The sequence below is a fragment of the Strigops habroptila genome, chromosome 8, assembly GCF_004027225.2.
Source record: "Strigops habroptila isolate Jane chromosome 8, bStrHab1.2.pri, whole genome shotgun sequence".
Classification (NCBI taxonomy): Eukaryota; Metazoa; Chordata; class Aves; order Psittaciformes; family Psittacidae; genus Strigops; species Strigops habroptila.
Genome location: NC_044284.2, coordinates 52698334 through 52724271, shown reverse-complemented (window position 1 = coordinate 52724271; position 25938 = coordinate 52698334). Strand labels below are relative to the sequence as shown.

The 25938-nt window shown below is 41.2% G+C and overlaps 1 protein-coding gene and 1 long non-coding RNA gene across 8 annotated transcripts; one reads left to right on the top strand and one right to left on the bottom strand.

Moving 5' to 3' along the window:
* Positions 1 to 7: 7 nt before the first annotated feature.
* On the bottom strand, positions 8 to 22033 carry AKR1A1 (aldo-keto reductase family 1 member A1). Of its 6 annotated transcripts, XM_030496534.1 has the most exons (10): positions 21949 to 22012; positions 19553 to 19630; positions 19318 to 19413; positions 13098 to 13217; positions 11247 to 11398; positions 8405 to 8600; positions 7560 to 7759; positions 6459 to 6531; positions 5427 to 5513; positions 8 to 2030 (listed from the first exon to the last, which is right to left on the bottom strand). In XM_030496534.1, exons 3-10 carry the CDS (start codon positions 19405 to 19407, stop codon positions 1965 to 1967), a joined length of 984 nt encoding a protein of 327 aa, XP_030352394.1. In that variant the 5' UTR covers positions 19408 to 19413; positions 19553 to 19630; positions 21949 to 22012; the 3' UTR covers positions 8 to 1964. The 6 variants fall into 6 exon arrangements, with proteins under 6 accessions (XP_030352394.1, XP_030352395.1, XP_030352397.1 ...); XM_030496535.1 differs by lacking the exon at positions 19553 to 19630 and having other exon boundaries at positions 21949 to 22033; XM_030496537.1 differs by lacking the exons at positions 19553 to 19630; positions 21949 to 22012 and adding an exon at positions 21917 to 21938.
* Positions 22034 to 23154: 1121 nt separating this feature from the next.
* LOC115612344 lies at positions 23155 to 25884 on the top strand. Of its 2 annotated transcripts, XR_003992958.1 has the most exons (3): positions 23155 to 23268; positions 24393 to 25461; positions 25545 to 25884. It is a non-coding gene; the product is annotated as an uncharacterized LOC115612344 (long non-coding RNA). The 2 variants fall into 2 exon arrangements; XR_003992957.1 differs by having other exon boundaries at positions 24393 to 25884.
* Positions 25885 to 25938: the final 54 nt, after the last annotated feature.

The following is a 25938-nucleotide window of genomic DNA, read 5'->3' as shown; positions in this document are numbered from 1 at the left end:
AAGTCAGACACCGAGTACAGTATTTATTTAAGACATGCAAGTGGAAATATACGCAACAAAAGTCGCCTTCCTTGGCATGATGACTGCTGTTAACATTCTACATAGCGCCTTGAAAGTAAAATTGCTTCCCTACTGATCTGCAGTAAGAACTGTATTTAAAGTCACCCGCGTTTGATTAGAATAATAAAAAACCCAAACGACAGGGATTTCATCTCCCTTAGAAGAAAACATCCAGGCTAGTAAAGAATCCTAATGGAGGTGTAATGGCTTTCTCCACTGAAGTAAATTCAGCAGGAATTAGGAAACACCTAACACAGGAGTTCTTTAAATTTTACATAAGGATTACAAAGAGTGATAAAACAGGTTTGTCACAGTTCAGCTGCACGCTGTGAGGCCCAGGGCAGGAAATACTTGAGGCAACATTACGCCTGCATTGAATATATAGTTTTACTACAGGCCTACTGTAAATGAGGTTATCAAAACTAAAAGAATCTAATCCTTTAATTTTTGAACTATTTGAATACAGAGGCTTATTTTTCTAATTCTAAGTGCTCTTTATTTCACAGTCAGTTAAGCTTTCTTTATCCAGCAGCAAAGGAGAAGTCTATGACTGTCTCTGAATGGCATCAACAGAGATAAGAGAGTGCCTTTGTTTTACATTTGAGAGGCCTTTAGAAACCGCCTCGCTACCCTGCCTGCACCAAGGCAAATGAGCATTAAGTCTATTTTACAGGTAGAGAAAACCAAAATAAAGCGTTAACACTGCTAAGGCCACAGAAAGTATCACCTTCAGAGTACTGGTAGGCGCTATCACCTCACGCCCTTTGTACCGAGATGGCTGGACAACTCCTTAAGAGACTGCATCAAAACCAGTGTCAGAGCTGGAGTTCCAGTCCTGCTCAACAGCGTACCAGCACTCAGTAAACTAGCTTCCACCAGGGAGTAACCTGGAGATATGGCAAGTAGGAAAAGAGGCACAGGAAAGGCAAGCAAATGCCCAGTGTTTCCAGCAGGTCAGCAGAAGAACAGGGGCCAGGACCAGCTCTCCCAAGCATCAACCCAGGCAGCAGTCCAAAATGTGACATTAAAATGGAAGGGGCCCACTGACAGGTCTTCGTTCTTATGATATTGTGACCTTCCGAAACTCAAACTGGACATCTTTGGTAAAGAGATACCAGGAAACTTTACAGGAAAAGCAGGACATTTTTCTACAAGACTTACAAAAAAGTTCTGGAGGCTTTTGTGACAGGACGATCAGAGCTATTGTCAGAGCCAAAACCTATCCCTGTGACAAGCAAGAGAAGATTGCCCTGGAGGCCTGCACCAGGGTATGCATTTTTTTCTCCTCAAATCTCCAGGCAAATTACAAGAAAAAGAAAATGGAGAATGCCAAGTTCCACAAGTACTCAAAGTGGATAAAAAGCACTGGCCATGGCTGGTTACTTGGGTTTTAGTGAATGGTTTATGGACATAGTACAACTGTAGCACATTTCACTTTATTCACTGTATAAAAAATTATTAATAAAGATATCAAAGTTGATGGCTAAGCAGTTTTGTACACTTAAAATGCTTTCATGCCTTCACCTCTTTGGTTTTTTTTTTCCCTCGTGGCAATAACTAAAGCCTTCAAAACAGTTTCACAGGCAGTAAACCCAAAGTATTGCCCTAGCCTGATAATGACATGTTCTGAACTCGATTTAGACTCCCCCACTCTTTTTCTAATTCCCCAAAGATTTGATGCTTCCACGAGCAAGCTTGTGGTCATTGTAATAAATCCACAAACTTTGACATGGAACCTACAGTATCTCCAGAAAGGAGGTCAATCAGAAGCAGTACAGTGTAAGTAAACCTACTCAGGAAGGAAGGTTTCATTTGGACAGGATTTTTTGACAAATTGTGGCAACGATTATTTTGTGGAAGGACATGCAGAGGAGCATGTTACTTAACATCTTATTTTCTAGTAGTTAATAGGGGTCATTGAAGGGGTAATGGGGGTGTCCAGCATCTCTGGCCACTAGCTTGCCATCCACCTGTGGAATAAACAGACTCAAGTCAGAAAGACAGAAATTCATTCTTACTCTCTCAGTTTTAAATTCTGCATGATTTAGATTTCTGGGATATGAAGATTCTAACACCTGGGAGTGTCTTTTTCAGCTTAAACAAGAGCTGTTTCCCCACTCCTGAGTCCTCCTAGCACTTTGTGAAAGGAAAACTTAAAACTTAATTAAAAAAAGGGAGCTAGATTTCTGTAGCCTAGAGCAAGTCTTGCAAGCTGACGAGACTTGAAGAATTAGATTAAGAATAGTTAAAAGCCTTTTGCCTTGTAGCTGTTATTGAGTAAGTGTTGTAACATGCAGACTTCAAAACACTTTATTGGAGTTGGAGCTTTTTCCTTGTGTTTCCATGATAGAGAGCTGCTGGGCTGCCAATTTCACACATGGATAAGATGAAACACATTTGAATGACTTGTTCAGGGTCATATACTGAAGCATTAACAGTGTCACTGAGCTCCCTCATAGCACTTTTTGTTTAAGAACACTTCCATGGAAGACCAGCTTCTCCAGCTGTAAAATGGGAATACTGAAACCAGTATTCACAGGTAATGAAACAGAGGCTCCAGCTGGCTCAAAGGCAGATGTGGCCATGCAGAAGTCTCAATTCCTACATCCCACCTCTAAGCATTCAGATGCACAGTTGCATTTTTATTTGCACTAAGTCCATTTCAATACCCCCCAACTTCCAAGGAGCTGATGTAAACCCTTGCTCCTCATCTGTAATGTTTGGGAAAATTTAGGAGCAGCATTGGTAGAGATACACACCTCCCTGGGCGACAGACTAGCATCATTCAGCTAAAACGTACATTAAGTCCCTCTATTAGCTTTCAGTATAAAGCCTGCATTTCAAATCAACTGGAATCCCTAGTAATGAATGTTACAGTGGCTGCTGAAGTGTGAAATTAGTCACTTGGGGGCACTACAGAGCAGAAAATTAAGATGTTAAACCTTAATATTTGACTGATGCTCAGATTAATATAAAGCTGAAATGAAGCTGTCAACTGAAGGCAATGTTTAAAACTGTGGACAAAAGTATCACAGCACACCAAGACAGCAGCTGCCAGAAGCAATGTTTCAGGTAGCTGATTCTAGTCTAGTCCAGGAATTTGAGAGAAGGAAGCGGGGTAAAACCAGCACTGAATACACTGCAGGTCAGTGGTGCTAACTATCAGAAGTAGACCATTATGTGCACAATACCATCACTCCTCCTCTCCTGGCTTGCTAGTCATTCAGGTTTCACTTAAGTATATTCCTTGACCAATTATGCGTTTTCAAAAGTTTAGGATTTCAGGCTGGTGCAAGGTAATTTCCAACCTCTATCCAGATAATGAATTGTTAGAAGTATAAAGCAACTTAAATTGTCTACAGCCTAAGGAGAAGCTATTACATTGCATGTAGACAAGGCAATGTGGAGAAGAGTGGCACAACTGTAAGAACTTGTGGTTATATATCAATGAAGGAAAGCAAGGAAAAACTGTCTTGTCAGTTATGATAGAAGCTCTGATATCACTGCTGTATCACACGTTGAAATCCAAACACTGTAAGTTAGATTCAGAGAGGAGGTAGGCATAAAAGGTTAGACAGGAATTATAATTCACAGTTGATGAAAATTCTTTCCTGTGAGCCCAGAAGGGATTGCAGGAGACAAAAGGTTCCACTAGAGATCTTACAGCTACAGAGTCACCTTTTAATCCTCATCGTGCTTCTTCCTGTCTTGTTATCTGACAATATGGCAGTATCTTTGAAGCCCAGCTGCATCATTCACCCTTTTTCTAGTTGGATGGGCTAGCACTTTGAACTCTATTTCATCTCTCCTTTGTGAATCACTGTGATCTGATGAGTTCTCCCAGGTAACAAAAGCACATGACTTATCCCCGGCTCATCCAAGCCAGGCTACATCCTAATGTATTTTGCAGTTTCTTAACAAAACAACTTTGTTTGCAGCATGAGTAGCAAAGCACTTGAAAGAAACATCCTGTCAGCAGCAGGTGTGCTTGTCACTACTGCAGTCACACAGATCAGCAGCTAAGCTTATAGTTTGGTGTACAGACTCCTGATCCATAAACACAAAGATAATTTTGGTTGCAGGAATGCGGGGGTTTATATTTACACACAGATACTGAAGCAATAAACAGTTAAGAGCACGGCCTTGAAGCTCTTGAAAGCTCAAGTATGACAAACAGTGAAAGCTGTGACGAGTATCTACCCTTGATAAGAGACAGTCATTCACCACATTCACTTGTTTTTTCTAATTCAGATTAGTCACTGACATGCTCAAGTACTCAAAAAAATCTCTATGATAAATCCTGGAGAAGAGCTTTCCCCAAAGAATTCCCATAGCCAGAACCCACTGACTGACTACTGAAGAATAATTTACAGGCAGGCAAATTGCTTGCAGGTATGCTTGACAGCTTCCAAATCTGCAGAGACCTACTGTGTCTATGCGGTGTACTGTATGACAGAGAAGGGATAAATCACTTCAGACTCATTATCGCACAGTCTGGTGGTCAGTGACACACGAGGGAATGGCAACAGCTTTCTGTGGCATAATCAGAAGCGGGACAATAAGAAATGAGGAATACCATGAAGACAGGAGACAACACAGCACTGACTTATTTGGGGTTTTTTTGCAGTGAGGGGAAAGGAACAAGGTTAGGTCCTTTAACATAAGGAAGACCAAGAGGAGCTCAACATTTAGAAGGCTTTGGTTTCTTTAAACCCAGACTGGCAACTGATAGCACATGAGGTAAAAAGTTTCATGTGACAGTAAAACTACTGATGCTAAAAGACACTGCAGCTAATGGGATTTGGAAAGACAAATACAACAGCCTAAGCCAAACTCCTTACGCTGGAGGAAGGTCATTAGAATAGATTTTGAAAGGGGGGACATCCAGTGGAGCAGAGAGGACAAATTCCCTCACGTGACTTCTATGATGGATATGGAGAACTAACAGCACCCTCAGTCTTCACTGATCTTAGAGGCTTACGGTATAAAGTAGATGGGGACAGTTGGAACAAGGACTACTTCTGGAGGAATGCCATGGACCTCAGCCTGCTTGTACTTGAGAAGGACATATCAGCAGGAGTTTGGGGAGATTTGAAGTAAGACAGGACTCTGGCTTAAAGGCCCATGGACAGGTCTGTAATGAGAACTCCATCAGTAGTCAAAACAGAAGAGGAAAGATTTCAGAAAGCTAGCTTTTTTGTACCCAGCTTTTGAGAAATTCTTCCATCTTAGATACCTTAAGATGATGTAGTATTCTTACAAGTAAGTAGTTCCGATGGGGACAGTAAAAGGAAGAAAAAACGCAAAAACCCCAAGCTGTGGCCACATGCACATAATGAAAACTATGAGAAACAGGAGAAATTTACCGTGATCATTGGCACAATGTAACGCCAGTTTTTATTCAGGCCTCCAATGTGGCTCATCTCTTCTTCTGTGAGGCTGAAATCGAACACCTGAGAACAAAAGCAAGAGGCTTTATAACCACAGGTTACAATTAGTTTGTCTTACATTTATAAATATGATGTTGCTATTAAAACTCATTTTATACCAAACACCAAAACAAAGGCTTAAAGTCTGAGGTGTTCATATAAATGCCAACTCTAGACCTACACTGATATTGCATAACACTCTTCCAAAAATATAAAAAGCAGTTGGACTGTTCCTCCAAGTCAGCCCTGCCTATTCAATCAATGATCCATTCCCACATAGCACTAAAGCTCAAGTAACTGCAGAGTTTACTGGAATTTCTTGAGATTTCTAGCAGCATACTACATGGCAGGATTTAATGGGAGTAACAGTTACAGAAACAACTCCTAACTTAAAAACAAGTATGTAACCAGCCAGTCTCTATGATTAAGGGCTGAAAAAGATCACAGGAGATGATTCAGAGACCTCTCTCAAAATTATCTGGTCAGAATTTTCACATAATTTCTAAAGTGAACTCTACTTCAGAGCAGAAGTGAACCACACTTATTCCTTCAGCATCATTAGTATGGCAGTTTGCCACAGAAATAGTCACCAGCCCTCACCTGCAGGGTAGAGCAACTATTACTCAATAAGAACCAGGGAATGTCATTAGAAGACTCCCTTGTTCAATAAATTTGTACCTCAGATAAATTTCAGTAAAGATCTTCCATTCAGACTTCTATGAAGTACATTCTTTACCTTTTGATAACAAGATTCTGCACGTGTACATGCACACATGCTCACACACTTACTTGCTTAAAACATATCAAGTTTGTTTTCCAAGAATCTTTACCATCCTTTTTAAGTCTGTGCATACATTGATGAACAAGTATGAACCAAGTGCCTCAGCTTGTTGCTCTGCAGGTAGCAGGACAGTATGTTACTCACAAGAAAAGGCATTGCTGGAACTCCTTTCCTTCATTTAAACTTACCTGGAGATTCTGCTGAATGCGAGCGGGAGTGACACTCTTGGGAATCACAACCACTTTACGCTGCACTTGCCATCTGTTAAGAGGAGAAGAGAGATTTTCTGTGTTTGCAGCCCAAGAACCACAATGTTTATTTTGGTTGAGTAACAACCTGTGTCAGCAAAGATGTCACTTATGTTTCTATGGGAAATTAAAATACCCAGAAGAGGGCTGGCATAGCACTGTATTGTATTAGGAGTATGAGTATGTCCAAGCTCAAGCAAGACAGTAGCCACTGAAATAATCAACCAGGGGAAGACATTCATGCCTTTGAAGAAGCAACCAAGTTTCTTTAAGTAGAAGCCCACGAAACAGCCAGAAAAGTGTACTTAAGCATTTTATGCAAGTTCTAACACAACAACCACTGACAAACCAGAAGAAAACCCAGATCCCTCAAGTGCCTGTCTAGTGGCTCAAGCACAAAATCTTGAACTTGTTCAGCTTGCAGGGTAACTTGCTGCTGCCCAAGACTGTGCTGGTGATATTAATAGCTATAAAGCCAGACAAACAAAATGAGGATAGAAACCCAATTTCACTTTACAAGGTGCTGATCCCATTCTGGGTATTACTCAACCATCCTGTTTCCCAGTATCCAATAGCTGGCTTCTACTACAGAAAAACAAAACAACAAATGGTTTTTCAGTGCAAAGAAGGAAGCACTTCCGCAGCTTCTCTTCCAGGGAGCCCACCCGAATGCAGCAACAAGCACTCAAGGGTTTAGCAACTGGCCACATGCACATTCAGTAGGTGGCCCTCAATCAGGGGACACTGCTGCCGTTATCCTACTGCTATTTCACAGTAGAAATGGGTGAACTGTCCCAGGCATGGATCCAGGCCCTGAACAGACCCCTCTGATCTAGTCCATCCACCTGCCCTATGGCAGGACCAACCCTACTAAATCTGTAAAACAAGCACCAAATGGGGTTTGCTTTTCGCACTCCTTGTGATTTTAACTCCCCACCAATGCAGAACACACACTTTTAAGCAGATTCCATCTAACTTGAGCATTTTGCTTTATTTAAGGCCAGGTCCCAAATGCCACCCTCTCTGACAGTTGTCCTGTACCTGAGAATAACCTGTGCAGGTGACTTGCTGTATTTTTCTGACAGTTTTTTGATCCCAGGTTCTTCTAGAAGCACAGGCTCATCTGGGTGTTTCCACATGCGATCTGGAGAACCAAGGGGGCTGTAAGCAGTGACAACCAGTCCTCGCTTCTGGCAGTGAGCTATCAGCTCGTTCTGAGCTAGGTAAGGATGGCATTCTACCTGTTAAAATGACCCACAGTGAGTGGCTAGAGAACAGATAGCAACGCAAGACTCTAAACAAATAGGAAGTCAAGAGCACAGCAGAACCAAACACATCACAGGAGGTCATTCCAGATTCTAGAAAAACTTATAAGGATAAGGTTTAAGTAAAGTAAGGTATCCTTACGAGGATAACTTACTACTGGAATGAAAAAGCATCTGGTAGGCTAAGTTTACAAGAAAAAAAGAACAGATCACCTAACTTTAGAGTGCTGGATTTTCCCTATGTACCAAACAGATCATCCAACAAGCAATGAAACTCTCTATAGAAGGGATTCAAGTTACTTTCTCACAATGCTTCTTTCTTTCTATATTTCTTTCAATTTCCTTGAATTGTTCCTCACAGGGAAGACTAACTCTTCCCACAGACTTGTTCAACTAAGCAGGCATAAATGGCCACAGAATGTGGACACAGGTCTCCTCCCCAGCAAATTAATCTGCCTGAAATGATAGGCTCTGTGTGCCTACTCCTGCAGAGCTGGCTATATTCTTCCCTGTACATAAGAAGCTGAACACCTTATGCTCAACACACAGCTTTGGTTTGAAGATTCTTCACTCTCATGGACAAAGAGAAAAGGTATTTGTCCTCTTCTTTATTCAACTTACCTGGAGCACAGCTGGTTTGACAGTAGCCACGCTCAGTATATCATCGATCTGACGGCTGTTGAAGTTTGACAGCCCAATGGCTTTCACAAGACCTTTTCCTACCAGCTTCTCCATAGCCTTCCAGGTATCCTTGTAATCAGTGTAATCATAACGCATCGTGTTATCAGGATTCTTTGGGAAGAGATTGTCCCCTCGTCTACAGTAGCAAAGGTAAAGTGTACGTACATTTACATTATAGTCTTCACTAAAAGAAACCTTCCTCAAAGTATTCTTAAAAGCTTACACATCGTTCAGAGGGTGGAGTACATACTGAGCATATTTGTTCAATGCATGAATTATGCTGACTTCACCTATAGAAGATTATTTCACATACAGTCTTTCCTATGTAAATTTGGTATACATTATTTCGACCTACTTACCTATACAGTAGTGACTACACAGATAACTGATAAGCCACCATATACGTGCAGCAGCTCTTTGCACACTTTGATCCTAGCAAAACAGCTGATTTATGGAGCACCAACTCAGAGGGCAGCTTTGGTTTCTCGATTTGTTTTTGAGAGGATTGATTCTTTATAGTCTGTTCAGAGCCACTACCAAAGGGATTTTGGTTTAAGAGCTGTCTAGAAGAGATTATATTCAAAGTACACTGGCCTTCCTACTCCTTCTGGATTCTGTAGCAGTGTCAGTACTTGACACAAGTGCAGATTCTCACAGAATCTAACATGTATGTGTTGTTTATAGGCTGCGTGTGTTCCTAGTTAGTCATACCAACCCATTCAAAAAATAAGATACAGTAAAAAAAAAAAAAACCCACACAATGAACCTGATTCTGTCAGTTGACACCACCACACTGCCAAAGGGCTATGACTGGCCTCTGAGCAGCCCACACTTGGAGGGGTACATGTAATCCCACTGGAAGCATGCTTCTTGTAACCAGTGCAGGACTCTGCTAGCTCAGATCTCAGAGGCTGCCTTACACTGCTCAGCTAAAGAGTGAAACAGTGTTAGAAATGAGAGCTGGGAACAAGGGGAGATGGTTCTTCATGTCATTGAGAAATCTAGAACCAAAAATAACTCTGAAAGCCTTATGAGCTCCCAACTCAGAAAAGCTGCCTCATATGTCAATAGTAGTATACAAAGTGAGAGATTAAGTTTCAAGACCTAGAGGCACTGTGATTTCCAGACGGAAGTCTAATTTCTAACTAAATAACATTCGTTTGCTCAGCCTCCCAGAGCAATAGGTGTTATAGGTAACCACACATTGAAACAGTTGAGGCAGAGCTAATAGAAAACTGGAGAGTGAACAGTTTCCAAAGAGAAAACATGAAACTGCTTTATTAGAATGGCAGCTTTGTCAACAGTTTCCACAGCATCAAGCAAATTTAAGTATTAGTAATACCTAAACATACATCAATATTTGTGTTACCTGTCATTATCAAAGCGGTGTTTAATGTTGGGGTTTGGATTTTTTTTTTTCCCCCCAATCAACTGGAAAACAAACCTGTTTCATAACAGGGGGAATTTTTTAACAGTTTTTCCTCTAAACCAGCTCTAGTTGGCCACACTTCCTCATTCTGTTATGCTGAGGAATATATTTATACTTCAAGCATCATTCCTCTTATCATTAGCGTTGTATGCTTTGTAAAATTCAGTTCATATCACTAGAAGGGGTCAAAAAGTTCTCGTATTTGCAGAACAGACATAAGCCCCTTAAACTGACAGGGTTTCCCCTGTTGAGCGAAGTCTCCATGCAAACATCTGATCAGAAGATTTGTCCCCGCCCTTATCTGCTCACCATTTTACTGATTGTAAGGGGATGTGGGGAGGTGCTTCCACATCTGCTTCTGATGGGGCTGTAGGGTAAGTGCATTTAGCACCTAACTGGAAGACTTCCTCGTCTCTTATTTCCTCAAATCATAGAATTACTGCAATTAAAATGTCCTAAGAAGTCATTTTCATTTCCTCATACAGATACCACCATGACACTGCATGTGCTTGGCCACTCCAGCACAGTTAATAACTATTAGTAAAAACTGTGGTCTTTACAAAGTGCTTAATTCTCATTTTACAGATAAGTAAAGCAAAGGCACAAAGCAGATTCGTTATTTCCTCAAGGTTACCCTGTAGGTCAATGGCAGAACCAAGAATAGCTGCTACACTTCCCCAGTGCCTAGATGAAGGCACTAGGCTATTTTAAACTTCTAATATATTTTAAACTTAAAGGTTTTACCTCACAGCAAACCAAATTCTCAGCTAGTATAAGATGGCAAGCTTCAGTACAGAAACTTGTCACACAGAGCTTTATTACTTTTTCCCAGTTAGACTAGTTTCAGTTTCCTAACTTTGGCACTCATGCCAAACTGCCAGTTTAGCGACCCTAATTTCACTAGGGTCTCACTACTAGTTGTTCTCACTACTAAAAAATCTAAGTAATACTCGCTTTTGCAGCCTCATCATTGCTAAATAATGAGAACAGTTATCCCTTTTCTATTTACAGGACTTCTATACAAAACCAGAATTTTTGTCTCCTCTACTGTATGCTTACAGACATGCTACAAATCTGACAGCAAGCAAATTCCCACCCAACTGAAATGCAAAGAATGAAGTTTTTGTGAACAAGTGGACCAAGTATGAGCCAGTGTACAGGTCATGGGTAGAAAAGCATGTCTGTATGACAGCCCATAGGACTACACTATTTAGCTACCCTGCAAAACATCTTGCAGGCAGTACACACAGGAAGAAATTCACAGCTCACAAAGAAGGTCCTGAGGATATAACACTGGCCACTTATGTAAAACTGGGGTTTCTGCAATCTGTGCCCTTTCAACATAGAACTTACTCAAAGGCATGAGGCCAATGCATGAGGTACAGGTCCAAGTAACTCAATTTCAAGTCTTCAAGTGTTTTCCTTAGTGCTGGCTCTACGTCTTCTGGGTGGTGCTTGGTATTCCAGAGCTTTGATGTTACAAACAGGTCCTCCCTTTTAATAACCTTTCAGAAAGGGAGGAGAGCATAATTTACTGGAACAAGTTCAGGAAGAGAATTGCAGCAATTCCCCAACTAGCTTTAAAACCAAAGAGAACAATTTAAGTTCTAATTAAAAAGATCACATGGAACCTACAAATTAAATCTTTCAAAATATACTAGATAGAGAAGAGCGAAAGAAACACACACCTTGGCAAGTCCTGAAGTATACCAGATATTTAGCAAGTTACTGTAAGTTCTGAAATACAAAACAATCCCCTCCACACACACACACTTTCCAAACTTCCCAATTCAAGGATAAAAGCCACTATTAAGTGTGGTGTGGCCAAAGGAAAGATTATTCAGTTTATTCATATGCAAATTTTGTAATTTCTATTTAACAATTCACACATTCTAGGCACAACCAGCTAACTTACTAGACTCATCACATGTTATAAACCAAGAATGCTTCTCATGGGAAGGGCGTGGGAAAAGAAAGAGAAGAAGCTTCCCCAAAGTTCTGCACTTGAGTTTCTAGGTTCTAGAAGAAACACACTAAGAACTGAGTGCCCTGTACCATGTATTGGAAGGGTAAGAGACAGAAACTAAACAAATAGAGTGTTGCTTAACTAGGAAGGTCAAAATGCGAAAGGGAGATCATGTTTGGCAAGCTGAAGCACAGAACAACATCAGAGGGCACTTCTCACTGTCTTCTGTGACCAAATTTCACTCAAGTCTATACTTTTTAGAAGATGGAATGATTAATTTCCTGTTTATCTCCTCCAACCATTGTTATTTCTGTGTTTCACATATGGCTGTTGTGTTCAAAGAGAAAGATGTTTTACAAATTCTAGTTTTAAGTTAGCTAGCTAATATGAATTGAGTAAGAGCCTCCTATGCTTCCCTGTATTAGTTACCATATCTGGTAGGAAGGAATCCCTGGAGCAAGCTGAAAACAGCCTCTCTTAAGCTAATCACATAACAAAGAGATTGCCCTAAAGCCAAGGCAAGAACAGCAGGAAAGCAGGAACATAAGAACTTTCCTTCCATGAGCTCTGGGGCTGTACAGGTAATTCTTCTGGCCCCTTGGGCTAAAAAGAGGGCAAGGGGATGAATTTAAGATTCCACCTGAGGTCACCCATAGGAATGCCTGCCACATTACAGTATATTTAGGCCATAGATTCTCAACTGCAGGCCCTAGAGCCACAGTTATCAAACCTTCAAATGCAATCACTGTTCAAAAAAAAAAAAAGTACATATTTACTCACTATTATTTTATCCATAACCAGAAAGCCCTACAGTCACCAAATTTGCTACGGATACTGAGCATGCTATTCCAGACTGGCAAACTAGCGTAACTTTTCATATAAATCATAGCAAGTATTTTACATTATAGCTACTGATTCTTAGTACCTCCGATTTCTGAACAGCCAAATTGGGACACTTTGCAAGGGAGGAAATGGGTGGGCAGGGAAATTTTTTTTAAAAAAGGGTATTTTCTTTAGCTCCATGCAAATATTCCTGAAAATCTTTCCTCCTCCTGACAGCCAGGATGGGTGTAAAAGGAGAGAAAGCCCTCTTTCATGCCTGCTTCTGATTAGTAACAAACATCTGGGATAGACCAGGAGGAAAAGCCACAAATGTTAAACTTTACAGTCTACTTTCAGGTCACGGTTGTAAATTTTGATACAATACACAAGCAGTGTGGTGATTCTTGTGTTTCTACCTTGTTGGGCCCAAGGCACTCCTGGAAAGCCTCACCGATCTCTGCTTCATTGCTGTAAGCTGCTGCACAATCGATGTGGCGATAACCCACGCTTAGGGCATATTTCACTGCTTCCTTCACCTGTAATCAGAAACAGATAACCCAATGTGATCACTGAAAAGGGACACATCACTGGGGGGGGAAGAATCAAAAATTAGGGACTTAGTGAGGAACACTCCCAAAGTACATAAGGTCATGAGACTCAAAGTGTAGGATATAGGCTTTTGTGGCACAGGAGTGAAGAGCTAACTGCTAGCAGACAAGAGTAACAAGAAAACAGACCATGCACACAGGCCAAGCATGCACGAACCCACCAGACAGAACAGGGATTATTAACTATACTTCTCACTTTCCTTAAATGTAAAACAGGCTGTAAGCAGCAGTTTTCAAACAAATGATGGTACAGGAAGACAAAAATTCCGAAACTAATAGATGAATCCTCATCTGTTAGTTATCTCCTATTTTATCTCCTCTCTCCCAGTAAAGGAAGAGCTTGGTTTCTAACTCCAGAATCGCCAGAATTTGGGGTTGGTTCAACTGCTCATGCTTAAATTCCTAAGATAACGATATTTTATGGCACATTTTTTCTTCAGGTCTCATTCCCACTGATTGCACAACAATGGAAGTCATTATACTGTTGTATATTAATCCATGGCCTGCAGGGGATCTCCTGATGATGCTGACAACTCTGCAGTTTGCTTTCCACATTGCTGACAAAGGTGTTGCCAACAGCAACGCGTCCCTTGCTACATATTTTTACGTATAAGCCAGAATGGTTGGGAACTAAGGCACTATACTTTGAATCTTCCTGCTTTTGAAAGCTCTAATGAAGCTCAAGCACAAAACAGCTCCGCATGCAGGCCTCAGATATGGAGCAGGTCTAGAAAACAAGGAAACACAGAATGGCATCTTTTTGAGGACTTACAAGTAGCTTCTGAATGAAGATTTTTAATAACCAGCTGCACAAGAACCAAGAATTACTACAGATTCCACTGCAGGCATCATCTTCCATTAGGTTGATGAGCATTAAGTAAAATCTTAATGTTATTTCATTTGACTTCCAGCGGAAAGAAAGCACACACTCTCTTTTACATCTAGCCATCTGAAGTGCTGCAGTAAGAGTACATCTTATCTGTACAGGGATTTCTATACATTGCTCTTCACTGACTTGTCTCTCAAGACTGGGAGATTATAAATTACTCTGTGTATAAAGCTTGATGCAATAGGGCCCCAACATATTTATAGAGATTACATCTCTCTTGTCAAGAGATTAAAAAAATGTGTTCACAAAGGCTAGAGAGATTGATTTCTTTCAATTTAATCAAAGTAGCAGCATTTTCAATTTTAAAGCTGACAAAACTAGGAACAGCAATTAAAGACATGCACAGTCCTGCTTTCAGATGCTACAGAAAGACAAGGGGAATCAAATAGGAAAGAGACCTCTCTCCTGCTGGTGGATTTCATTTGTTTTCTTGTCAAGAACTGCAGTAAAGGCAGACACAGGATATTCTGACTGCATTCTTTGGCATTTTGAGAGGAAAATCAGACCCGTTTGCCTTAGCCAGAATCACAAAGCATTTCTATTACAGCAGTGAAGTAAACTCTTCCTTCCTCCATCAGGATGGTATTTAGAGTCTAGTCTTTGTTACACCTTGACAAAGACATTCCTAAGGTCACTACACAGTCAAGGTCATGGTAATTCTGAAATCACTTGAGACATATTAAAAGTTTTTTAAGACGTGATTCCTACTCTTCAAAAAGGTGAGAGCTGTAGAGCTGAAGCAGAAAGGAAAAGCAGCAGTGTTCTTTGTATTAGTCCCTCATTTATCTATTGGATAACAGGTTTTTTCAAACCAAGTAGGCAAAAAATTTGCCATAAAATTAAAATAACCACTTGCAGAAAACAAGGGATAAGGCATTCCAAACATGTCTCTGCAAAGCAATAAACAGGAGGCTGCATGTTTTTCTGTATCAGCACGTTTAGATAAATTTCTAGCACTGAAAAACTAGGACTGGTTATTTAAATAAGGTTTGGATTTGGGCTAAATCTGTATTTGTGTAAACTACTTTCAGCCTACTAAGACATTCCAATGTGAACTGAGGGCTCCAGTTCCACACAAAAGGCAATCACTCAAGAGAAAGTACACAAAAAAAGCATTTCTAGAGGGCGGGATAATAACAGATAGATGTAAATTTAAGAACTTTCTGTTAAAGTCCTGTAATTTTGAGATTATGTTCAGTCAGGTACGTGCATTTCCTGGGAGGCAGAGGGGAAAAAAACTCCAAAGACAACAGAAACAATTAGAGATTCATATGCCTCTGGATATTTGTGTTGTGAAGTAACAATAGCCAAAGGATCCTTCAAACTTTTCATTATTCTTTAGTTTACCCTGTCAAAACTGCTGTGGAAGGAGCAATCACCAAGTTCATTTTACATTAGGCAAGTTCAGTCACACAGCTTAAGTGTAACTCACCAACGTAGCATCAAAGCTACAGAAAGTAAGTATGAAAGGATCTTGAGACGTCATCAAGTCTACCCTCATGCCCCACAGCAGGGCCAACTAAGCCTAAACCACTCCTACACACATTTGTCATAACCCTTTTTGAAGTGACAGGCAGTCTATTCTAATGTTTAGATATCTTTATGTTCAAAGCCTACATGGTGTCTAACCAAAAGCCACATGGTATTCCTTACAGACATGAAATCCATAGCGTCCCCTTTGTGAGGGCTTTTTGTGCGTTCTGAAAAAGCCAACATGCATCTCTCAAACCTCTCTGCACCACGTAAATGTAGGTGCTTCTGTCTCTCATCACAACTTACCTCTCCCAAACCTTGCATCACTGTTGCTGCTGTCTCATCAGCTGGTTCATGCTTTTCTTGAAGTGGTTTACCCCAAAACAGACACACTGTTGAAGCTTAAGTCTTACTCTCCTTCATAGTATAGCAAGGCCCTAGGAAATACACTCCCATTTATAGAGGCAAGGAGACTTGGCCTTTCCACCCACCCTCTTTTGGTTTTGAAGACGGATGAACACAATATTGCTAACAATCAGTGGCAGATTCAGAAACTCAGTCTGTAAGTCCCAATTCAATATAATATCCATGCTTAGATTTCCAGTTCTTCAATGTGTCCATCACAAGGCAAAAAACTAACAAGCCAACTTTATACTTCCAAGTAACATATAGTTTAAGTGAGTAGGGAGCCTCTTCTGCACAGCCCCAACCCATTATGGAGAGGCCTTCCCTCTCAGTTGCAGTCAATAATACTTGGAAAGAAAAGGCTCTGACAGCCTCCCGCACTTCCTGCAAAGTTGCCACATTTTAGCAGTCCCATCTGCTGACAGGAAACAGGAAAAAAAGAAACAGATCATGTATCCACATGATATTCAGATGCAATATGACCAGTAAGTGTTGCTAAATCACAGTTTGTACATGCTGCACTAAAATTTGCTGAAAAAGAACTCAGACCACCACATAAGTAATGCAAACTTCAGAGCTGATGTTCCATAAAATAATTTTGCCTCCAATCCTTCAGATGTTGAATTTAAGTCCCTTCCTTAATATTTACCAGCAGCAGTGAATTTTTGTGCATGTAACTAGGATTGTCTGTATTGTCTAACAAACTTCCAAGAACCAAACTGCCTCCTCCATAGTTGCAATCCTGTCACAAGATACCCAGTCTGACTGGTTTTCTGAGCTACACATTTCCTCTCCAGGTTTCCTAAAGTTTAACACAGAAATACAACTTCTCTAAGCCCAGTGTCTCTCCTTCCCCCACAGAATCAGCCCCTGCCACAGCAGGTTAGGCTGTTCATCAGGTGGGGATCAATCCTCCAGGTTGAAAGCATGCCCCATTTGAGAGAAGAGAACAAAGCATTAAAGGATTACAGATAATCAAGCTCTAATATTAAAACAAAACATGCTGCTGATATTCTTGATGCCCCTGTCTGAATGGACTTCTCTCTGAACTCATTCATGCTGCCAGTTCACAAGCTTCTATACTGTGTTCCCTTCCATTCAACAGCCTTTCATCATGTTCCTATGGTAATATGTAAAACAAATTTCTCCTCCAGCATTTGATCATGTAATACAGAAAACATCTTATTATCCTAGAGTCTTCCAATGTGGATTAGATTCAATAATTTATCACCCTTATTCTTACCATCTAGGAAACTAGGGCTGCAATGACACCTTTGTACCGGACTTTTAAGATCTGCCTACAAGGTCAAGGCTTTTTTAGGATCAGGAATAGTAACAGCAGTAATAAAGAAATTACTCAAGAGGGTAAAGTCAAGACTGAAAAGCAGTTTGACAAGGAAAATAGTTACAATCTGCAAAACATTTACCTGAAATAATTTAAAAGCCATCCACTTCCACTCTTGCTTCTAATACAGCCCTTGCACAAAAAGCTTTTCATAAACAGCCTCTACTTGGAAAACAGTTAGATTAAATATAACCAGTGATAAGTTTTCTTCTTCTCTAGGCATTTGGCCCTTAGTCTTTAATTCATAATTACAATTATTCTCCCTGAACTACATCATGTCCTTTTAAGGGTAAATCATATGCTTCTGAATTTTCAAGAGTTATAAACAGGAATTTATTTAATCCACAGGAATAGCAGCAGCTTCTGTAATGTGGGCCATTTTCACTGTGGTTTCTAGATTTTTGCCTTCAATACATTCTAGGAATATCTTTGAAGATAGTAGATATTCCAAAGAAGTGACTCCCAATGACTTTCTCAGGACCCCAGAGAAGATGGCTGGATCCCATGTGGGGTTCAGCTGCTAGAAGCACCACTTGCTATGGCAAAATCCATCTGAATTCTGTTTAAATGATGTACAAGCAGGATTTTCCCTGGTTCTTTCATAAGACCATACTTTCCTCAGAACAGTTAGTGTGCAAAATAAACAATACATTCATCTTTTGTTTGTTTAGTTTCAGGCATGTTTTAGACAACGCACATTCAACTGCTTTGGGTACACAGAAATTCATCCACTGAGTTGCTGCACATTAATAAAGTTAATTCAGCTGTCAGTTGATGTTTCAAGTGACAGAGCTGAACATTCACCCTTGTCCTCATTTAAGAGGTTGACTGAGCTCTCACACCAACTCAGTTTCCACATTAGCAGGGCTTCTATTCCCAATACATTCACTGTCCTGACAGTTGTTTGGACAGGGAGACCAACAAGAAAATGGCTCTGAATAGATTTCATTTTTATAGCTTCTTTCCCCACATTTTCCTCTAGCTGGCATGAGAGAATAGCTCAACATCTTGAGAAGCATCTTAAATTTCCCCTCTCAGTCACGAACACAGCGTCATCCAACATACTCCAAAAACCATCATGAAGCTAATTCAAGAATATGCAGCATTTACTGTGCAAAGGTACACATAATCCAGAAGGCATTATAGACAACAATACCAGCCAAGAATTCCACCAAGCAATGGATGTTGCCTTTCATAGCAAGTGTGTGCCATCTCTTCCCCAAGAATTTATCTTTTAACTAAAAGAAACAAAAAGGAAAAGACAGACAAGGAGACACGGGGAAGAATTACAACAGGAGGCACAGTCCATAGCATGCAAACATTCCCACGGTTAGTTTGTAGTAACACACAGAATTGTTTCCCAGTGTGGTGTTTGCCAATTCATTGCATTAGAAGCAGAATGAATGTCTAATGACACATTTGTCATCTTAGTCTAAAAGCAGGATGACCCAAGCAAGTTCTGTTTTTCTGCTAAACACAGGCTGACCGCTGGAGCAGGACTTATTACAAAACCAACTGGAGTTCTTGCCTCCCAAAATAATGCTTTCAGCTGAATCATCAGCCCAAGCCAGAGGAATGTCTGGTCAAACTGGCAGCCTAAGGATTTGCCAGTGGAAGTCAGGCACCATATTATAGCTACAGCACTTTCCCTGCCTCACCCCACTCACTGGTCTCTTTCTGGATTCATCTCCCAGAGCACCACTGCCCGAGGCCTGCGTTAACAAGTCTTAAAGGATCTTCTGCTGCTGTTTTTGTGCCTTAAGTCATGCAAATACATACATTCCACTGACTTCAGTGTGCCTAAGACTAAAACAATTCAAGCAAAGGATCCAGGCATCAAATCTAGGATCTTCAAAGAAGGTGCACAAGCCACAAATACTAGTTGAGAGCACAGCAATGCATTGTTCTTCACTTACTTGGCCACATTCACTTTTCCAAGTTCCCAGTCCTACGAGAGGCATCTTCTGCCCAGTGTGGAGTGCAACGAAACCGCATGCTGCAGACATTTTTGCCTGAAGAACAAGAAGAACAAACCAATTCAGTAAATTGCAACAATTTACCTTTTCTATGTAGAAAGTAGAGGTCCCCATGATGCTAGAATAAAGTAGGTTCTTTACAGTTTTGATCAGTATAAAGGAGAATAATAGTTACCCTGGAGAGACTAGAAAAGGAGCCCTTGAGCCTGGACTTCTCTTCTGTGCTTTGAACTGTGATATCCAAGTGCCTTCCCTGTGAAATTCAACAAAACAGAAGTCTAGCAGGATATTCCACTCCCTGTTGCTGGCTTTATAGCTACCACAAACAGCAATCTGCTAAGAGTGGCAAAGCTTTTTATCAAAAAAGGAAGGTTTTACAGTGTGTCCCAACATGCCCACAATCTATGTTTCTGGTCAAACTGCTAAAATGAAACCGCATTCAGGATGAGCTCCAAAGCTGGCTAGCTGATTTTGGCAGAAGTTGAGGAAGTTACTTCCCAAGTTCAGCTGTGTGCAAACTCATCATGTTATTTGTTTAAAAACAACAACAAAACCAAACCAACCAAACAACCCAGGAGTGGAAGCATGCAATGCTGGTTGAACAGCTGACCATGTAGGAGGAATGGCTATTCTCAGCCACCCAGCATACCATCCCAAAATGGCTCTGCCTTCTCCATGTTGTTAAAATCTTCATCAGCCAATGGATGTGTTCACACAGACAGTTTATATTTTCAATTTCTTGCTTAGCTTCTCAAGCCATATTTTTGTAGACTCCCAGCAGACACCAAAAAGCACACTTGTTTTACAGAGAGACCTAATCAAGTAGTTGGAGTGATCCTGACCTGAAGACCATCATACACCAAGGAGCTGGTGATCCAGGTAACACTTAACCCTGCCTGGAAGCAGGTCCAGGCTTCCCTTGTGCTGTGCTTCATGTTCAACCTGGCCTTCAAGGCTGTGCTCTGGGATAAGAGCAGCAGTTGCAACAGAGGAGTCTGCAGGGAGTTTGGCACCTATGATTACACCATCTACATGTCCTTGCCTTTATCTAAAAAGGCAGGAAGTTCTCATGCAAGCATCCTTTGTTTGACAGAAGAAATCATGACTAGAGTTGTTTTCCTGTAAGAGAATTCCTCATAGCTCAGGTGACCAAAACAGGGTAACACCTTCTACAGGCAGGGTCTGCAGATCACATTGTGCATGAATCAGATCTGTTCAATGCTGCTCAACTCAGAGCTCCCAGCACCTGAAGGGGTGTAAGATTATCAACACTATCATCTTTCTTTACAGAGTTAGCTCTTACAAAGAGCATTAGATATGATACTTTGGAGTCTGAGTGCCTTTCTTATCAGGATTGTAATGGACCAGTACCTCCTGGTGCAAAACAGCAGTTAAACACAAAAATAACTGCTCTGGATTTGCATTGGGATGTATTAAGTCCAGATATGGGTATTGAAGGTGAACCAAACTGTAGCTATACATCTATTTTCCGGGGTCTTCTGGGAGTCAGTGAAGGTAGAATGACAACGCCAACAGCATTCTCTTCTATTCTGAGTTTCATAGCCATTTCGTAGCCAGCTGTAGGCAAGCAAGTGCTTTTTGCTTGAATTTGGTTGCCTAAATAAAAGTGCATGCTTACATCATGCAATACAACTGTAGACTTAAAATTTTTTTAAGACACTGGCCTATAACACAGATAAGACAGCAACCATATGCTTCACACAACCATGTTACACAATCATCTTAAATGCAACAGTTTGCCCCAGAAGACAAGGTACACATGTTTAATTAATAACTAGCATCAGAACATTCTCCAAGACCCATCCTGCTTCATTTAGCACTGTTGTATATTAACATTGCAGAGAGAGAACTACAGCCCCTGGAAGAATGGAAACATGCCAGAATTAGAGACAGTGGAACACAATACACTAATTAATACTTTCCACTCAGATTCTTCCCCTAACAAGGAGACACAAGAGAACTACAATATCTGCTAGCCATCATTATGTGGTTCATTAAAAAGCTGGAAGCCTCTTTGTAGAAGGGCAAAGACAAAAGCAAACACAGAGCAAACTAATTCTGGACAAGTAAGATGTGGTTTTGGCTTTACAATACCCACCTATTGCCACATTCACATGAAAGAGTTAAAGTTCAGAGTAATTCAAAGGCAGCATAAGCAGTCTAGCGAGGTGGATGCACTAATAACTAGACAAGTGTAAAGCACACCTGTGCAACACCCCCCGAGTTACAACTCATTTTTAATCCAGTTTAATCCTTTAAACTCAAGGAGTCTTTCAACAGTTAAAAGCACATAAATATGTATTAAATTAACATGCATAAATATGTAAATAGCTCTATTTTGAAAACACGGAACTCCCTGCTACCGAACCGCTTTTCCCCCGCAAAACAAGAGCTAACCCCGGAGCCGCCAAGCGCTCCTCGCCGCGGCAGCGCGCCCACCACCCCCTTATCGTGGCGGCCCAGCCCCACGGCGGGGAGCGATAAGACCCCACCAGCGCCCCGCCGCTACCGCACTCACCACCCGCCGCCGAGCAGCACCCACCCCCTTACCGCGCCACCGGCCGCTTATACCGCTGCCGCCTGGCCCGGCGCTTCCGCTTCCGGACGGGAGGTGCCACCGGAGCGGAGCGATCCCGTGGGGTCGTCCCTTCCCACAGGGGAAAAACAATCCGGCAATGAGAGGATGGGAAGAGCTGGCCTCGTTGCTGCCCGTCACTGTGGCGAGGCGTTTGCAGGTCGCTGTTTGCACCCCCGGCACGGCCTGCTCCTGGGTCATCCATCGGGATTGCTCTGTTTATCCTTTTCCTCGCGGTGCCGTTCCCATCAGGAACTTTAGGCAGCCCGGACCCCCCCATTCACAGCCCAGTGCGATAAATCAGATGGGTTTATCCATCCACCACATGTATTTGTACAAATACAAACCTAACAGATAAAGGTGACGCCAACCGTATGAATTCACATACAAGACTCCTTGTCTGCTATTTGTCTTGGCCTCTCCAAGCTGCTTTTACTTGTGAAAGACAGAATTTCCCCAGTCCTACGTGCAGGCCTGAGTAACAGGAATGCAGGGGAAGTGCAAGGCCAGTTACACTCGTTTTGCTTCAGCTTTCGTGCTGAAAGGTGAATAAAGAGAAAGAAGTGGCACTTCTGAAAGCCCCTTCTGCTGCAGGTGCTCAGGAGTGCATGTCCTCATGTGAGCAAGATTGAAGGGAAGATTAAAGCCAACTGATTTCAGCACAGTTTTGCTCCCACATACGTGCAACCTTACTACTGTAGTCACAGATGCAGCCTTTGGAGCAGACTTTGGCCTGCAACTGAGAAGACTAAATATCACAACAAACCAAAACCCAACCCAAACAGTTTTGACTTTTACTCCAGGCTTCCACTTTTGTAAATAACTTATAAACATTCAAAATTTGAAAAGAGTAAGATTAGATGAGAAATAAGGCAATAAAAATACCCGACAGGGCTTTGAAGAGGCTGTTACTTATTTCCAGGAAGATAATTCTGCTGCAGATTCTTTGCTTTTCTGACTTGACCTGCTCAGGAGGCTTAAAGGCACAAAGGTTAATGAATCCCTTGGGCATGCACATGACCAGATTTTTCTGTTGTACATCCTGTTTTGAGCAAATACAGAAAAGTGAAAGGAGAGTGCAAGGACAAGATGACAAAGAAAAATAACAGGAAATAGAAAATTGAGAAGAGGAAAGAAGAAAGGAGGAGGAATCGCTGCTAGATTTGATTTACCTTTCCATTCGAAAATTCAGAGTCTTAATGCAACAGAAGATGCTTGAATTATATGACAATCACATGTGGAAACTTTAACAAACCGCAGCCTTCGATAATGTAATAGGGAGTACAAGAGAAAAGGTAAGGAAGACTAACATTTTGCCATCAAAAGACAGTGATTATTCAAACATAAAGTAATAATGTTTGTTAATTAAAAAAAAGGGGATATGCAGAGAAGAAAGAGGTAAAGCCAAACATTTTGACTTAGAAAGAGTCTTCACTTGAGCAAAACAAAGAAAGCAAATACATGCATTGTATATTTAATAATATGTAATTGTTTTGATTAAAACTATTGTGCAGCAGCTGCTTGTGCGTAAATGCCCCACGGCTTGGGAACATGTGAGCTTTGAGTTTTCAGGTGACTTTTTGCATATGTTATATTTAAATGTCCCACGTGGCCAAGATTTTACGCTTCCTGTGCTGCTGATGGAACCATGTGTATACAGGAGGTTCAGCATGATCTGGATTCAGCGGACATTCTGCACATGCAGTGATGAGCTCTACAGAACATGTGTGATGATGTCCTAATGTGCTGCTTCAGAGGGCACGCGTGGATCATCTCCACTGTTGCACTAACATGGATATGCTCAAGGGGTGTGCCCGGTGTTGCCTAAACCCAGGTGACACTGCTGTTCTAAATTCATCTTACTGTAGAAGTCCTGGATACACTTACATAAAATCCCCAAATTCTCTTCGGACAGAATGCATGGAAACGTAAATGTGTGGTAGCGTTCTCACACAGGACCTATTTCTTTGCCTTTATTTTTTCACATGGTAGGGGTTTTGTTTTTCATATCAGGGACCCATTCCCAAGCCAGATACATGGGAGATACAAAATGATCCATGTAAAACCTGGCACAGTTACCAATTTGGAAATCTTTGGGTAGTTTCAGTGCTCGGGCACTTCAGGGCCAGCCAGCTCCTCATGTTAATACATAAACCACTTACTGTGGCCATATCTGTATGGATGGGTGCAAAAAGGCCTGCACTTGGGCTCCTGATGCTCCACACTAACCAGGTACAAGCTGATCCTGTCTGGCACCTGTTTTAGCAGAATACTACAGTGTGGTTAAGCCGCTGTATGAAGAATAGAGTGTGGAAAAGCAAAGTGTGGGGGAACTCTGTCGTTCCAGCACCTGCTTGGGCAGACATGGCGTGTTTCTCTTGGAGAAGTTTGGTTTGGTTTTGGGTTTTTTTCCATCTAGGTAGTATCTTGCATTTAGAGATTGAAAGAGGCTGAACAGAAACACACTGAACAAGGAGTGGCCCTGACAAGCTATCACTCTAAAACCTCCAGAAACTGATGTTTGGAAAGACTAGCTCAGAAACTTATCAAAAATAATGAGGCCATGGACATGTGAATGGAAATGCAATGCTTAAGGTTCAAACCTGGAACAAACTGCATTGTGGCAGCTATGTGAAATGGGTGTATTATGCATCTGAAAGCATGAGAAATGAGCACAAGCATAAAGGGAGTCAGAAACCATGAGAAAGTCATTACTGCTTTGTCCATTGTTAAACCTGCTAGAGATGCAGCAAGACTACATTGTTCTAGAGAGGTTAATTAGGGCTGCTTGACCTTTCAGGGGTTAATCTGTTGACAGGTTCATTGACAGCCCTGAGTTAATAGGTAGGTATATACATGTCTCAATTTATAGACCTCGATTGCCATCACAACATTGATGTTAAGAAAGTCATACTTCTTTCTGTAAAAGACTAAGCATGCTATAGCAACAGAAACAGTAGCAGATAAATTATTCGCATTAAGGGGAGTGCAGGTTTTTTTCCTAAGTGCACATATGCATGTTATTTGCTCTTATTATTTAAGGAGTAATTTCACCTGGTACTGAAACCAGTTGTCTCTAGGGTGAATCACCATATGGGTATGGTCACCCAGCAACACTACACAGCTATACAGATTACAAACATTTAAAGTTTGTTAATCCTTTGTGGTTTTCTCCACATTACAATTTATAATCGAGTTTTAACAGGTAGAAGAAACACAACTGTAAACTGCAAAACAGATGAGTAAAAATAAGCTGGTAAACACCTTATCACTTTTAAGCAAGCAGTTTGTCATGGGTATGCCCTTAATGGCCTTTAGTATTCATTGTCTAATAAAGCTTTTATATTTAAATTTAGGGTTTGATCCTCAAAAAGCACCACACTGCTTCAGTTCAGTCTTGGATCCAAACACAATGTTTATAAGGATTTACAGGGACTAAGTGTCCTGCAGAGTGGCTTCACTCTGGGAATGATGCAAAACTCCCTGAAGTGAGTAACTGTAGTTGTGTCTAAGAGTTTCCATCCTACCCTCCAAAGCTCAGAGTTTAGACTTGATTGTTTTTAGTTTTAAGCTTTGTGCTGACTTGCACAGCTTGGATCAGTCTTCCCACTGACGGAGAAGAACCAATGAAAGCTTGGGAATCAGTATCAGGTTGAGGAGGAAGTTGGTAATGCAGAGTGACAGGATGAAGATTTGACTCCTCACCTATATAACACTGGGAACGCGTATTTCTTTGGAAGAGGAAGTCTGGCTTTACTGAAATCACCGGCCAGCTCCAATCCATCTGAATGACATGCCAGCCATCTTACTCTCCCACAAAATTCTGCCTACCCTTCGCCTCTTTGATGACTTTTAATATTTATAGCTTGGACCTATTAAGACATTAATAAAGCAATTTCTTCTTGCAATAAGCCGCCTGAATCATCTTCCCGTTAATTGTTTACAACCATTCCATTGCCCATTTC

Coding starts and splice junctions, on each gene's coding strand:
- AKR1A1 (XM_030496531.1), bottom strand. CDS start 20,071: ATGAAGATTTTAACAACATGGAGAAGGCAGAGCCATTTTGGGATG. Junction 13,218..19,317: donor GGAAAAGTGAATGTGGCCAA/GTAAGTGAAGAA, acceptor TTCTGATTACAG/GTGAAGGAAGCAGTGAAATA. Junction 11,399..13,097: donor AGTGCCTTGGGCCCAACAAG/GTAGAAACACAA, acceptor CCTTTCTGAAAG/GTTATTAAAAGGGAGGACCT.